This window comes from Taeniopygia guttata, chromosome 37, assembly GCF_048771995.1.
Source record: "Taeniopygia guttata chromosome 37, bTaeGut7.mat, whole genome shotgun sequence".
In the NCBI taxonomy this organism is placed as follows: Eukaryota; Metazoa; Chordata; class Aves; order Passeriformes; family Estrildidae; genus Taeniopygia; species Taeniopygia guttata.
The window spans coordinates 6,149,344-6,164,616 of NC_133062.1; the positions used below are offsets into that span (position 1 = coordinate 6,149,344).

Sequence of the window (15,273 nt, forward strand, 5' to 3'; positions counted from 1 at the left end):
AGCTTGCATCACTGGTTCTAAGCCCTGCCTAAATAAACCCTGAGACGCCTCCAACACCTCCTTGGCAGAGGAACACTGCCACTTCAAACAGGAGGATCGGGAGTGTTTCAGTCAAAGAGTTCTTATAGCCTGGCCTCAGCCTGTGGCTTGTACAGGGAAGAAGGGAAATTGCCATCAGTACTGTACTGTATATTTTATGTGATTCATCCCAATACTGGACACGCTAGCTGGGTTACAAGTGAATGTTCAAATTATGGGAATAATTGGTGTTGTAGCTCACAAAATCTATGTTCTTGTTGCAAGAGGTATCGAGTACTGAATCAATTCCCTATACAGATAGAACCCAAACAACTGAAGTAATAACTTTGTTTTGTGGATGGGAATTATTAGTGCCTGTTGAGTGAGAGATACCTGAGGAACAGTGGGAAACCACAGTTAAGGAGTGTCAAAAAGGACTTATCTAAAAAAATGAGTAAAAAGGAGTGACAAGGGAAACAGAGGGCAAGCCTGGATTGAGCACTGTACTCACCACCGAGAAGATCACACGTACCTGCTGTGGGAAGCAACCCCACAGGCAGGGGAGGTGGGGGTATAAGCCATGCCAGACCTCTGTCATTCCTGTTTCTGTCTCTCATTTGTTGTCTTTTCCCTTCTGAGATACCAGCAAGATTGTGTCCCAAATGCTACAGAAAGTATTACACGGAAAGGAACCAAAGTTCCTTTTTGTTACACACACCCATGTCAACAGCCACAGACCCACCCAAACTGAGTACCTGCAGGCAAAATGGGAACAAATATTGGATTACAAGGAACTTAGGAAAAAGTAGTAATACTTGGGGCATGGAATGTCCAAAAAGAGGGAGATGGATTTGTTTTACATTTGATCTTAGAGATGTAGTCCAAGATTCGGTAAAGAGACAATTAGTAAAAAAAAAAAAAAAAAAAAAAAAAGGTAAAACAAGCACAGCAATCTAGCTCTGTATTAACCCCAAATTACATACTGCATCGCATTATAGGACTCCAAGCAGTTATAGAGGAGATAACAAACAAAGCTGCTCAGGCACTGGAATTAATACTGAGTCAGCAAAGCCAAACTATAACTGCAGTGTATTAAAATAGGTTGGCTTTATGCTATTTATTGGCTAAAGAATGGGGTGTACAGATTGTTGAAAATAGATGGCAATGAGGGTGTCATCCTGGAAAAAACAAAGGATATCAGAAAAAAAATTATGACCCTGGTATCAATCCAAAAACAACCAAAGGGAAAATAATGTTAAAAACTAAAAGGTGGGGTAATGTATTGAGAATGGGATGGTGGAAGAAATTAGGATTCTTCCTTTTATGTGTTACAAGTGTTTTGATATTTCTTCTTTGTTTAATCCCATGTTTTATTTGATTACCAACAGAGTCCAAAGAATGCAAGAGGATAAGAAATATTGCTCAAGCCAAATGATTTATAAAGAATAAGAGGAGGGATTGTGACAAATGCATATTTATGACTGGCTTTTTGCAAATGTAACAATGAATATTATATGTATCATGTTAGAAAGTTATGCTGTATTAATTCTCTTACATATTGTGTTAAGTGTAGTTTTAGGTTACAACATAATATTAAAATAGAGACTATGTACGTGGCGGGAGTTTTCTTTTTAGGAATGAGATACTCGCTTCAAGGAACACCTCAATCTTCCAAAGGAGAGGAATTTATGGCTTCTTATCAGAAGAAGCTAATTTCTTCAGGCCTTGCTCAGACTCCAAGATGCCAGGGGATTAAAGGAAACAGCTGATGTACAACAGACAGAGTTTCTTGTTTCGAATAGAATGTATGCATAACCATGAAGGATGTATGAATATGCAACAAGTGTATTGGTTTAAGGGTGATTCCTTTGTTCACAAGTCATGCTTTTCCTGACTTAGAGTCCAAGAGCATCCGGACGTCCGTAATTCTTTGCTATTTATTGTCTTGTAATTGTCCTAACTCTAAACTTTATTACTCTATTATTTTTATAACCATTTTAAAATTATCAAACTTTTAAAATTTTAAAAACCAAGTGATTGGTGTTTTTCACACCCATGAACCTGCAGAGGGATCTCTGCAGCCCTAATGTTATATGTTATGGAATTATTCATGATTATGTAAAATATACATGAATAAATTGTGCTTGTACAAAAAGGTTCTTAAAGGTTTAAAAGACCACAAGCTGCAGCTGGGGAAAGATTGCAAAACCACAGATTGCAGGAGAAAGAAAATCCTAGTTTACAAAGGAAAATTTCGACCATACCCGCCGGATTTACGCACAAAAATTTGGGAATTTTGCCCAGAGCTGCCCGAATCCTGGTGGGGGCGGGTCCCGGCCCCTCGCAGCCCTCACCTGCCGCCCAGGTGAGCTGGTGCGGCTCGGCCAAGGTGTTGGTGTGCCGCTGCGGGAAGGCGTTCTCGCAGCGCAGCGCGCGAGTGGCGCCTGAACCTGCACCTGGGCCTGCGGCCTTCACCTGCGCGCAGCGCCGCGAGCGCTTCGGGATCAAACAGCACCTGAGGAGCACATGGAAACCCACACCGGGCTGCGGCCCTGCACCTGCAGCACCTGCGAGTGCACCTTCATGTGGAGGGACGGCTTGGTCAGGCACCGGGGCACCTGTGCGGGGACAGCTGGCACACCCGAGTGACACCTGGGCACACCTGAGTGACACCTGAGCGACACCTGAGTGACACCTGAGTGACACCTGAATGACACCTGAGTGACACCTGGCACACCTGAGTGACACCCGAGTGACACCTGGGTGTGGAATTGTGTTATTATGTGTCTTACTATGTATAAGTTCATTCCATGTACCCCCCCGCGCTCTGTAGCGACCCCCCGGGTTTTCCCATCTCTCCCCGCGGTTTGCCTTCCCGGGAAAGTGCCAAGTCACTGTCTTTACATCCCTCAGACCATCTGTCAGTCACGCGGCTGCCTCGGCAGACAATCTGGGACCCTCCACCTGTCCATCCCCTATTGGATGTACCCCTGTACCCCACTGCCCTCAGACCCCCCGTGGCGTTACCCCATTGGCCGCCCCGGGTTTCCCCTGTTCGGTACTTAACCCGCGGGCTGGGGACGCCCCAGGCTTTTCTCTCGCCGACCCTTGCGTGCTGCTGCTGCCCGGCCCGCCGCCGCTTTTTCTCCCGCCCGGCCCTGGCGTTCTGCCACCCCGCAACCACCGCCACTGCCGCAGCCGCTTCCGCCGCGATTTCTCTCTCTCTGCCGACCCCTGCGGCTGCTCCACGCCGCTGCCGCAGCCGCTCAGCCCCGCTGCTGCCGCCGTTGTCGCCACAGCACCCACGCGAGTTGGCCACAGCGCCGCGGCTCTGCGTGCCGCCTCCCCTGGCTCGCGGCCAGCTTCGGAGCGCGCCGCCCTGCCCCCAAACCAGCAAGGCGGCATGAACAAACTTCAGCGGGGCATGCTGCAGCCTTTTCGGTTTTTGCTTTCCCAACCAAGCCGCAATAAACCAGGATTCTGCCCCCGGGAGAAAAGTCTCTCTCCTTTTATTCGCCGCGGGACTCGCCTCACTCCCAGACCCACGTAGCACCAGCCGACGCCCGCGAGGGCTCGCTGGAAAACACGGAAATTGCCCGTGCTCTCACCCCCCCACAGAGCTAGCTGGGACAAAGTGGGGACAAGAGAGCACCAAGGCAGTTGTGGTGCCCACCGCGTTGCTTGGGAGCTCCAGGCAAACGGACTGAGGACCACCAAGCCCCGAGAGGCTGGTGGATTTACCTCGTGGACATTACAACACCCTCGCAAGCTGCGGTTCCGTTTTAAGGAGCCAGGGCTTCCAGAGGGCTTGGACCGGCAGCTTTGGCTTGCACTGCTGAAGTTCGGTCCCCCCACGGCGAAAACTTCACAGCTGGACTTTTCGTTTCCCCTTCGGACGTCGCTGGACCCGTGGTGAGTTACCGGGGTCCCCTGGGCTGGGTACACCCTTCTCCTTCTGGGGTGGGTTTCTCTTTCTCCCACAAGGGGGCGATAAGATCCCACATTCTGTCTCCCGCTGCAGGGAGTGTGTAAGGGCAGGCTACCTAGCTTTCCGATAGAGGTATTTTTTTTCTTTTGTTATTTTACCAGCCGCGAGGTTCGCGACACACTTTAACATCGACATAATGGGTGCAAAATTGTCTGTGTCGCACGAGAGAATTTACGTTCAAATCCTAGGAATTTTAGTTGGGGGAGGAAAGAGATGTAAAAAGTCAGACGTTAAGTGTTTTGCCCAGTGGCTTCTGCAGTCCTTCCAGGACATCTCGCAGGCAAATTTGTACCAAATTCAATTCTGGGACCGAGTTGAAAAAGAAATTGCTCAAAAGGACGACCAGTCCCTCTCAATTTTCATCCATCTGGCAATCCAATTGAGAAATATTGTCAAAAATAACTGCGAAGGGAAGCCAGAGCCAGCCCAGGGCGAATGCTGCCCCCCAAGCCCCCCAAATCCCCCAAACTCCCTCTCCTATCCCTCTCTCCCTAGCCCGGGGATTCTCAGACAGGCATCCCGGCAAAACCAGCCGCAGGCAGATTCTGGCCTCTCTGTCAACCCCCAGGTTCCATCACAGGACAATGCTGGCATTGCCCTGCACCCTTCCCCTCCCCAAAGTTGCTCTCTTTGTACAGTCCTGCCCTATAGTAGTAAAGTTGTGAGTTTTAAAATCCCAGATCCCTCTCCACAACCTTTCCCGGACCTTTCCCAAAATAATCCCCTTCCCTGCCCCAGGGCACAAGATGGAGGGGACCTCATGGCATGCCCATCCCCTTCCCTCCGTGCTTTTTCTCCCAACGACCCCTTTCGCCCTACAGCCAACCCCTCCCACTCCCGAGACTTCTCCACCCACCCCTCCCCTCCACCCCCTTCTGGCACCTCCCCTAATGAATCATTCAGCAGTCCTCCCTCCGACCCCGCCCCTGGGGGTGAGGTAATACCAGCCACACCCCCTAGCCCTGGTCCTGCCTCCGCCCTCCGTTCCCGCGACCCGCCCTCTGGTTCCCACGCCTCGATTCCCAAGGGGGGGGGGGGAGGGGGGAAGCCGTGACCTGCCGCAGCCCCTGCTCGCCTTTTCTGCTGCACCGGTCACGTACACGCCGCGGCAGAGGGGCAGACCCCTGGCACAGTGGGCCCCTATCCCACAGGCTGTGATTAGGGATGTTTGCAAAGCCCAAAAGGAGTTTGGCCGGGAAAGTGAATACTTTAGGGGACTGTTCAAAGTCATACTTTCCTCCAACGAGTACGTCCCTGCTGACATGCGCGCTCTGTTTTTGTGCTTGCTTACTCAAGCTGAGTTTTTGGTATGGGAATCCGCATGGAGGCGGGAGGTACGAGATGCATTACCCCAGCTTTGGGCAAAAGCCGAGACCTCCTCTGACACCGATGGAGGCATGTTAACCATTGATCACCTGTGCGGGATGGGGGAGTGGGACGTGGCAACAACAGAGGCGGAAAAGATTCCAAGAGGGGCACTGGCAGCAACTGCCAAGGTGGCAGAAAAAGCATTTTTTAAGTTAAGACCCAGTGGTCCTGTTGTTAACTGTTTTTCTCTCAAGCAGGAGACACGGGAATCTTTCGTTAGTTTCACAGACAGGTTGTACAGGGCAGCTGAAGCACAGGTTCCAGAGGAGGGATTGAAGCAAGGCATGGTGAAGCAAATCGCCCTGCAGAACGCCAATGAGGCCTGCAGACAGGCAATGCTGAGCCTGCCCCTCGACCCAGAGCCAACACTCCAAGACATGCTGGACGTGTGCGCTCAAAGGGTCACCCTGCCATCAAAGGACCCTCAGGGGACACCCCAAACGCCATCACGGAGAGTCTTTTCACCGAAGCCCACACGCCATCCGCGGCCCCAGCTCCTGCACGCCGCTTCACTGGGCCACCACCCAAAGGTTACCACCCAGGAAAGCCCTGCAACCTCTGCAATAAGAAAGGACACTGGGCATCTCACTGCCCCCTCAAAGAGGACTTCTTGCGTTTTAAAAACCAACAGCAAGGGCAAGGTGCCTTCAACCCAGGGGGACAATCAAAAAACTAATTTCCCAGCGCAGTCCCTCCCTGCGTGAGGACACAAATTTGGTGGGAAACATAACATAAGGGGGCAGGAGGGACAACACATGAGCATACCCACCTGAGGACAATAACTCTAATACCACACATGACATTACCGAATTAAGAGTTTTGGAGGAGGAATCCCAATTTTGGCCATGGAACCCTGGAAGAGAAGGACAGTTCTCTCCCATGGGAAGGAAAGCCCAGAGCCCCAGGGCTTCAGGGGCAGATGAGAAGCAGCCCTCGACATGCCAAGGTGGTCAGGTGGTCCCCAGGAGGCCCAGCCAGCCAGACCTGTTCCATGTTCCCTTGGTTCCATGGACCCCACAGTGTCACAATGGTCTCCTTGGCTCCATGAGGCCCTGGAGTGTCACAATGTTCCCCTTGCTTCTGCAGTGTCACAATGGCCCCGTGCTTCCATGAGGCCTTGCAATGTCACAATGGCTTCGTGGTTCCACAGAGCCCTGATGTGTCACAATGGCCCCTGGGCTCCGTGTGCCCTCGCTGTGTCAACGCGGCTCCTCTGTGACACTGCGGCTGCACAAGGTCACCATGGACCCTTGGTTCCTTGGGGTCTCTGAGTTTCACATTGGTCTCCTTGATTCCATGAGGCAGCACAGTGTCACAATGGCCCCTTGGTTCCATGAGGTTCCGTAGTGTCACCGTGGTGTCCTTGGACCTGCATTGTCACAACTGACCTGTGGTAATCACATATCCTCTGAGCAGAGAGAGAGATCTCCCAGGATTTTCCTGAGAAGCTGTGAGAAGCTGTGAGAAAGCTCAGAGAAAAGAACGAGAAACAATTTTAATCTTCACCTGCTGCACCTGTTGTTGTGCACATGTGGAATGTATTATGGAGATTTGTTTATCAAAGGGTGATTTCTAAATTGGCCAGTGGTGATGGTGTTTGGATTTCAATTAACCAGTCTGGTCTGTCTGTATCAGACTGTCTGCAAGAGCGATGAGTGTTTCTTAGCAGTATAATATAGGATAATGTAATAAAGTGATTGATCAGCCTTCTGGAATCATGGAGTCAGTGCTAATTATTACAGGCTGGGGACGCCCTGCTACGATAGTTATCTTAGTCAATCTTCCCTTACTTCTGAATGCTGAACAGAATAGGCTTAACAGGCATAGCAGGAACACCAACCACTGTAGACCCAAAGAGCTGGCTGAGGAGTTGGGAGAAAACTTCCCCTGGTGTCATTTCCTCATGGTAGGTGCCATTATTAAAGTAATTCCAAACACATACAGTTAGTGTGTGGTAGCCTCAAATCTGTGTGCCCACCGTCCAGAGGAAATTAAAAATCCATAAATTCCTCACGATATTAACCCATCAAACAAATTGATTATCAGCCAGATTTGCCATAGTTATAGGATGGGAAAAATGTAGCCACAACCATGTGCCACCAAAACCAGGGTAAGCTAGACCACATGGTGACACCTAACAAGGTTTCTATATCCAGTGCAACAAAAAAAAATCATGTTACTCAAGAATTGTTATTCTTATTTCACCCTGTTTCTCTCAATGCCCTCAGGCTGCACATCGGGTGCCAAAACTGGTCTTGGTTTACAAGACAGGTGGCTGCTAGGGAAGGCAGCAAAAAGCCTCCTGTGGAACGGAGAATGTAAACCCCCTCCCTCCAAATTATTAGAATCATGAAATCAAGGGGCTCTCAGGCAGGCAAAGATATGGGAATAGGAATGTCAGCTCTTTCCTAGTGTGTATAACAAAGCAAACAAGCAGCAGCAGCTGCGGCACGAACAGCAAACAGAGCAGAGCCCAGTCCCGGCCTTTGGGCCGTGGCGCTTTCCCTGCGGTGCAGTTCCGGGCACAGCCAGCAGGGGCGCTGTGGCTGCCGGGGCAGGGCAGGTGCGCTGACCCCCACGCGGCTGCAGGGGGCGCTCCGGCCGGGCTCGGCAGCGCGGGGCCATGGCGGCTTTGTCCGAAGGGGGAAGGGCTGGAGAGAGGCTTTGCTTCACAAACCCCGGGGCAGCCGGCTCCGGTGCCCCAGCAGGACTCTCAGAAAGCAGTCAGCTCGGTGCCCCAGCAGGACTGGCAAAAAGCAGTCAGCTGGGCTGGCAGGATGTCTCGGCAGGCAGGGGGTGAGGGGCTCCAAGCAGGGCAGGGAGAGCCCAGCTCAGGATCCTGGGCACCCGAGCAGACAGGGATAGGTCTGTCTTTTAGTGGGGCAGGTGTAAATAAGGTCCCAGTTTAGTGGCTGTTCTCACGAGCAGAGGCTCATCCCAGGACAGAAGAAACAGCTCTGGCCCGGGCTGTGGCAGCAGCAGTGGAAACTCCCGTCTCCAAGAGCAGCAGCTCCTCCCAAAATAAGGGATCAGCCGATAAACATCAGCCAATGATAAGGAACAAACAGAAAGGAAAAACCCAACCCCCAACACTGGTTTACAATTCCTAATGCTAAGGGAGAATTGTATAAAGTTTTAATTCCACATTTATAATTGTTTACATACGAGCTCTTGAAATGTCAGGGGTAGGGATTGGAACCTGCTGCTCCAAGGCTCCTCTCACAAAAAAAGGCTTACAAAGGCTGGCGGTCCTTGGAGGTATTTGGGGATCTATTGGGGCTATTGGGGTTCCTTTCTGTGCCTCCTGACCTGACAGGAGCTTCTCTAATAAACTTTGCCTAAAGCTCCCAGTCTGCCCATGACAGGAGCCCCTGTGAGTGCCTGTGACATCCCGGCTCTTTGGCAGCCTGGGGACACTTAGAAAGTCCCCATGAAACCCCTCTAAGGGCCTGTCAAAATAACTGATTATTAGTAGGCAAACTGTTGGCTCTTAACTGAAAGGTTGGTGGTTCGAGCCCAGCCAGAGATGCCATTTATGTCAGAATCTGTGGTATTTAAATGATCCCAAAATTGCAGAAATTTGCTGTCTTTGAGCCCCGCTGCCAAAGAAGAAGTCATAATTCATCTGTGCTGGTTTTCAAGGTTGTTTATTCTTGCTTATCTATAACATGTTCTGTCTGACCTGCAGTAGGCCTTTCTTGCGGGGCAGCATGCAGGGCTCTGCCCCTCAGTGGGAAGTTACAAACATTATATACCAGAAACTACCTGTGCTATATTTACAATAATGTGCCAATACCTACACCTGTGCTGAACAATGTGTCCCCAGTCTAAACCAACAGAAAAATGCCAACACTGCAGTGAAACATGGAAGGCATGAAGAAGATGAAAAAGGACAGGACACACACGATTTCCTCCATCTTGCCTCCTTTGAACCCCTTATCTAGAATCCTAAAATTCTACTTTTGCACCCGTGTCACACTAATTATTACTCATATCAAACCCTCAGAGTGTGTAATTCATCCTGTAAGACTGAAAACTCTTTTCCATGGACAGAGATCACAGGCACTGTCTCTGGGGGCTCTGTACAGGGGGGTTCCTGACCCCCTTGCCAGGGTCCCAGACCTGCCAGGGCAGCCAGAGGGATGCCCCAGATTACCACAGCAAACCTCATCAGGACCCATTGCTATGGTCAGTTTCCATGGCAACCATCACCAGCCCCTGTTGCTATGGTCAGTTTCCATGGGTACCATCACCAGCCCCTGTTGCTATGGTCAGTTTCCATGAGTACCATCACCAGCCCCTGTTGCTATGGTCAGTCCCTGGGCAGCTCCATGGAGACCCCATGCCAGGGGTGGTTGCCATGGACACCAGCTCAGGCCTGCAGCCAGAGCCCGTTTCCGTGGCAACCATTGGCACTCCCATCCCCAGGGTCATGGGATCCCAGAACCACAGAAGTGGCTGAGCTGGGAGGGATCCATCAGGATCCTCGAGTCCAGCTGCTGGTCCTGCACAGGGCACCCCAACACTGCCAGCCTGGGCCTGGCAGCGCTGTCCAAACGCTGCTGGAGCTCAGAGAGCCCTGGAGCTGTGACCCTTCCCTGGGGAGCCTGGGCAGTGCCCCAGCAGCCTCTGGGCAAAAACCTTTCCCTGAGATCCAACCTAAGCCTGCCCCGACTCAGCTGCAGCCGCTCCCTGCACTCCTGTCCCTGGGCACCAGAGTGAAGAGGTTCCCTCAACCCCAGCCAGGGACCTGCTCCCAAGGCTGCTGCCATGGCCACCAGGGCTGGCACCAGCTGGGATGCTCGGTTTCCACAGGCCGGGATTCAGGAATGGAATTCCCCAATTTCCTGCTCCTGCTAAAACCGCGCTGGCTCTCGTTGCCCTCCCACCTTCCACTGAAGGAAAAAAGGGAAAGATCCCAGGCTGGGATAAGAACAATTTACTGGGAACAGCAACGAGATAAGGAACAAACTGGAACAGAAAAAATATTGACAACAGAAGGGATAAGAAAATCTGTTTACAGGGGAAATTGCATCACCATCAATTGTATCTTCCTGGCCACATGTCTCCTCCTGCCTGGAAAGGACACCCTTCTCAGAGAGAGAGGGAGAGAGTCCCTTTCCTGCCCCTGGCAATGACCTGAGGTGGGAGTGAATGTAGTGACAGGGCCATGGCCAGACCCTCATGTTCTTCAATCCCATATAAGGTCATTGGCAGGGGCAGGAGAAGGTACAAGTATCTTCCCAGCATGGATCACAGGTAACAGGGATCACCAGGGCTCTTCCCAATGTGGGTTCTTCAATGGGGGATGAAGCTGGAGCGGTGCATGAAGCTCCTCCTGCAGTTGGGGCACTCACAGGGCTTCCATCACCGGTGGCTCCGTTGGTGTCGGGTCAAGTGAGAGCTCCGGGTGAAGCTCTTCCCACACTGGGGACACTCGTAGGGCCTCTCCCCAGTGTGGATGCGCCGGTGCCTGATGAGGTGCGAGTTTTTCTTGAAGGCCTTCCCACAGTCAGAGCAGAGGAAGGGCCTCTCCTCGGTGTGGACCCGCTCATGCAGGAGGAGATTGTAGCTGGAGTGAAACCTCTTCCCACATGTGGGGCACATGTAGGGCCTCTCCCCTGTGTGGATGCGCCGGTGGGTGACAAAGGTGGAGTTTTGCTTGAAGCCCTTCCCACAGTCGGGGCAGCGGAAGGGCCTCTCATCCGTGTGAATCCGCTGATGTACAAGGAGATGGGAGCTGGTCTGAAACCTCTTCTGACACTCGGGACACTCGTAGGGCCTCTCTCCTGTGTGGATGCGTTGGTGGATGATGAGGTGGGAGCTCCAGCTGAAGCCCTTCCCACATTCCCCACACTTGTAGGGCCATTCCCCATTGTGGATCATCTGATGTCGCTTCAGACTTTTGCTCCGCCTGAAGCTCTTCCCACACTCCAAGCACTTGTGGGGCTTCTCCCCATCGTGAAGCTTCTCAGGGACCACCAGCTCTGAGCTCTGGCTGAAGCTCTGCCCACCTTCCTGACCCAGAGTGGGCCTTTCCTCCTCAGAGCACCCTGGGCTGGGTTTGCAGCCCCTCCTCCTGTGGGATCTCCGGGGCTTTTCCTCCCTGTTGGATTCCTGTGCTGTGGAGTTGCTCAAATCGGCCTCTTCCATGAGGTTGTGCTGCAGAGATTTGTCCTTCCTGGTCTCCATCATCAGCTCCTGCTCTGGGGTAGGAAGGACAAGGAGAGGGTGGGATTTGCCTCCGTGCCACAAGGAAGGGCAAGGAGATCCCCCCAGTGCATCCCCATCAGCAGAGCGTCGGCAGCGGGGCTGTCCTGCAGCCAGGGGCCAGGCTGGGCCAGGAGATGGAACAGGAGAGAGGGGGAAAGGGGCACTGACTTCCTCCTCACCTGCCTGGATGTCCAAGGGCGCCTTCCTCTTCCTCACAGCCTCCTCCTCCATTTCGTGAAGATTTGGGTATGGGAAATTCTGTTTTGGGAGGACAACAAGGGATGAGCACATTGAATTTTGTACTGGTTTGAAAGCAAACCAGGGGGAGAGTCTAAGCCAGAATGACAATTGAGTAAGAAAATTAAGATCAAGGCAATGATACAGAAACACTGGCTTAATCTGAGAGAGTCAGGATATAACCTGACACCCCGATGGTCAGGGTGGTGGTAGCAGTCTGATGAAATGGTGGCTGCAGTCCGGCTGGAGTGATGAACGTGATTCTGTCAAAGCGGTGATCCTGTAGAAGGGTCTGGTCTTCCTCTGAAGGTCCAGTGGTGCTTATGGAGCTCTTGTCCTCTGGGAATGCAGTAGGCAAGGTGGTCGTGGTGTTGCAAGGGTGAGATTATATCCAGGTAGGAATGCTTGGTTCCTCCCCCTGGGCGGAGCATCCCACAATGGGATGATGTAATTTTATCAGTCCTGCAGTGACACTCAATGGCCCATTAACAGAAGATGGCCCCTGGAGGGCGTTATCAGGGCTGAGCCATGGAAGAGATAAAGAACACTGCCCCACCTGTTGATAACAGTTTATGGAGATGGTGACTGAAAACACTTTTGGTTACATCTGACACTGTAACCTGAAACAGTGAGGCAATCCCTGCTCGGGGTGGGGGGTGAACACCACCCCCCTTACCCAAACTGGCTCAGGTGTAAAACCCCCACCCTGGGAAGGCCACGCACACAGGGGACAATGTCACACTTGCCCCACCCCAGGGGAGATCTCTGTCGTGTCACTCCCTTGCTCTCTCCCCTTTTCTCTTTCTTTCCATCTCTCTCTCTCTACCTCACATTTACTGTTCAATAACATCCACTTTGGATTTGGTCTCCTTAGAACCTTCATTGAGGCAGAGGCATCTCTCTAAAAATTTTATTAGCCAGATTGAGACATTATTTTGCACAGTGAGTTCAGGGCACTGCTGTCTGACCCCAAGTGCCTTTGACAACAGCATGGGTCTTTCCTCTGCGAAGGTTCTGCCTCTTTCTGGAGTAACTTGGATGCAGCTTCCTCTGAGTGACTTTTGGGAGAACTTATGAGGAAAATGGCTGTTGTGGGTGGCCAGGGTAAAGAAAGTATTTTCTTGTCCTTCCTTGAAAAATTTTTTTTACAATAACTGGAGAAAAGGGAACAAATTATACTAGCAAGACTGACAAGGATCATTCACCCCAATGTGAGGAATTCAAGACCAGTAAATTCCTATAAGAAGCCCAGTTCAAGTAGATAAATTCCCAAGTAACTCCCGAATTCACTGGTCTGGGGACTTTGCCAAATATGAGCATCATTATTTTCTTGGTCCCTGTCACCTTTGTGACAGCTACACAGAGCTTTCCCTTCCCTTTATTAATCTGTACTGGGCCAAATTTCCACTTTCCTTTTATCGGAACCTGCCAGCAGCTGAGTTGAAGCTGTGCAGGAACTGATGAAACTTGGATTTACCACAGAATTGCTTCTATTTTCAGTTTATTCATGTTTGGGATTTGATGTGTTTCCATCACAAGTGACTTGTGGGAAGAGCAAATCTTCCTCAAGGCATTTTATGGAGGGTTAAGTTTGATTTCTGCCAAGTTTGTTTTGTCCAGTGCTCAAGGGATGCTCAAGGGGTATCTGGTTTTGGTTTGGCCCTAATTTTCTTCTGATTTGTCTTTATCACTTAAAAACACCTGAAAAATGACTAAAAAGAGTATTGACCAGAGATGTCAAAAGTCCCTCCATCTAAGAGTTATTTGAGGTGGAATTTACGGTTTGGAAACATATTCTGGGGGATTTGTGGGTTCTTCGGGGATATATGGGAGTATTCTCCATATCTTTGCACTCCAAAAGCCAAGGTGGATTGCTCTGTCACCTCAAAATTGCTCAATCCCACCTCAAAATGGCTGGTTCCCACCTCAGTCCCATGCCAAAATTACTCAATTACTCCGCCTCCAGGGTTAGATGGGGTTGGAAGGAGATTGAGAGAAGTAAGATCCAAATTTGAGGTTTTGGGATCAGGATTGTATGGGGCTGGGTGGGTGTGATTTATTTTGATAATAAATAAAACTGTCAGAATTATTGATTTCTGTCCCATTCATTTTCTGTCAGTTCTGGTTTGCTTTTCAGAGTGCCGCCTTCTCAGCTGATTTTGTTTGTGACCTCCTGTCCCAGACTGAAAAGCAAGATGTATTTGTTCTATTTACCATCTGTATTGCAGTTGTGCTGTGTTAAGTGGGCAGTCTTTCCCTATCTCTTCCACAATCAATCCTCAGTCAGGGGAGATATCTGCTGATAATGGGCTATTGAATGTCACTGCATGACTGATAAGAACTGTAACATCCCATTGTGAGCTGCTCCACCCAGAGGGAGGAGCCAAGCATTCCTACCTGCATCTAGTATTGAGATTCTGGCCCACCAACAAAGCTTTTTCTGGGCTGGATTTCTCAGAGGAACAGCTGCCTCTTCCTCTTCAGAAGAAGACACCCTTTTCTACAGGATCACTTCTCCAACAGAGCCACAACTGACACTGCAGGAGGACTGCAGCCACCATTCCAATTGGACTGTGGCCAACACCCTGTCCAACAGACTGTCAGGTTGTATTCTGGCTCTGTCAGTGTTGTTTTCGTTTACTGCATTGTTTATTTTATCTTTTTATTTTCTTCCCTGAGAAAATACTGCTATTCCTGCTCCCATATTTTTACCTGAGAACCCCCCTTTATTTCAAATTTATAACAATTCAGAAAGAAAGAGTCTACATTTTTCTATTTCAGGAGAGGCTCCTGCCTTCCTTAGCAGACACCTGTCATTCCAAACCAAAACACCTCCTTTCTCTCCTGCCTTCTATTGCCTGCTCTTTTTCTCTCTCAGTGTCTCCCTTGACCCAGGACAGCTCCCACCACAGGCCCTGCCCTGATTTAATTCCCAATCCATGAGCTATGACAACCATGGGTGAAGTTATGAAGGCTGGCAGTGAAATGTCACTGTAGGATCCTGCTGCACTTGGCTTTTGGCTCTTCCATAAGAGCTTTTCCTTCATGGGCAGGAACATCTTTTCCTGGCTGGGAACTGGAATTCCAGCCTCTGGGAGTGTGTGCCATGGATCCCAGAGGGACATTCCTGAGGCTCCCAGGGTGCTGCTCCTGCCGTGCCTCCCAAGGAGCTGTGCAGGGCAGGGGACAAGGTGCAGCAGCTGTGTTGGTGCTGCAGTGCCACAACAGCCCCTGGTTCCAGGAGTTTCCGTACTGCCAACAGCGGTTCCTGGGTTCCATGATGCCCTGCTGTGTCCCCATGGATATTTGGTGGCATGAAGTTCTTCAGTGTCACAATGGCCACCTCGCTCCATGAGCTTCTGCAGTGTCCAAATGGCCTCCTTGGATGGGCAGTGTCACCATGGACCATTGGCTCCATGCAGCCCCGCTGGGTCACCATGGACTCCTTG

The 15,273-nt window shown here is 50.8% G+C and overlaps 2 protein-coding genes across 2 annotated transcripts in view; one reads left to right on the forward strand and one right to left on the reverse strand.

Annotated features, from left to right (window-relative positions):
* LOC140681608 (uncharacterized) overlaps positions 1 to 15,273 on the forward strand; it is a 370,130-nt gene that overhangs the window by 287,557 nt on the left and 67,300 nt on the right. The window lies entirely within an intron of this gene.
* On the reverse strand, positions 1,682 to 11,818 carry LOC140681538 (uncharacterized). The gene is made up of 6 exons (XM_072921430.1): positions 11,767 to 11,818; positions 10,989 to 11,388; positions 10,746 to 10,904; positions 3,200 to 3,397; positions 2,373 to 2,533; positions 1,682 to 1,686 (listed from the first exon to the last, which is right to left on the reverse strand). The coding sequence occupies exons 1-6, from the start codon at positions 11,816 to 11,818 to the stop codon at positions 1,682 to 1,684; spliced, it is 975 nt and encodes a 324-aa protein (XP_072777531.1).

Excerpts from the sequence above, each read along its gene's own strand:
- LOC140681538 (XM_072921430.1), bottom strand. The coding sequence starts at position 11,818 with ATGGAGGAGGAGGCTGTGAGGAAGAGGAAGGCGCCCTTGGACATCCAG. Across the intron at positions 11,389-11,766 it reads GCCCTTGGACATCCAGGCAG|GTGGGCAGAGCTTCAGCCAG; the intron begins GTGAGGAGGAAG and ends TGGGTCAGGAAG. Across the intron at positions 3,398-10,745 it reads CGACACCAACGGAGCCACCG|GGCGGCGCGCTCCGAAGCTG; the intron begins GTGATGGAAGCC and ends GTTTGGGGGCAG.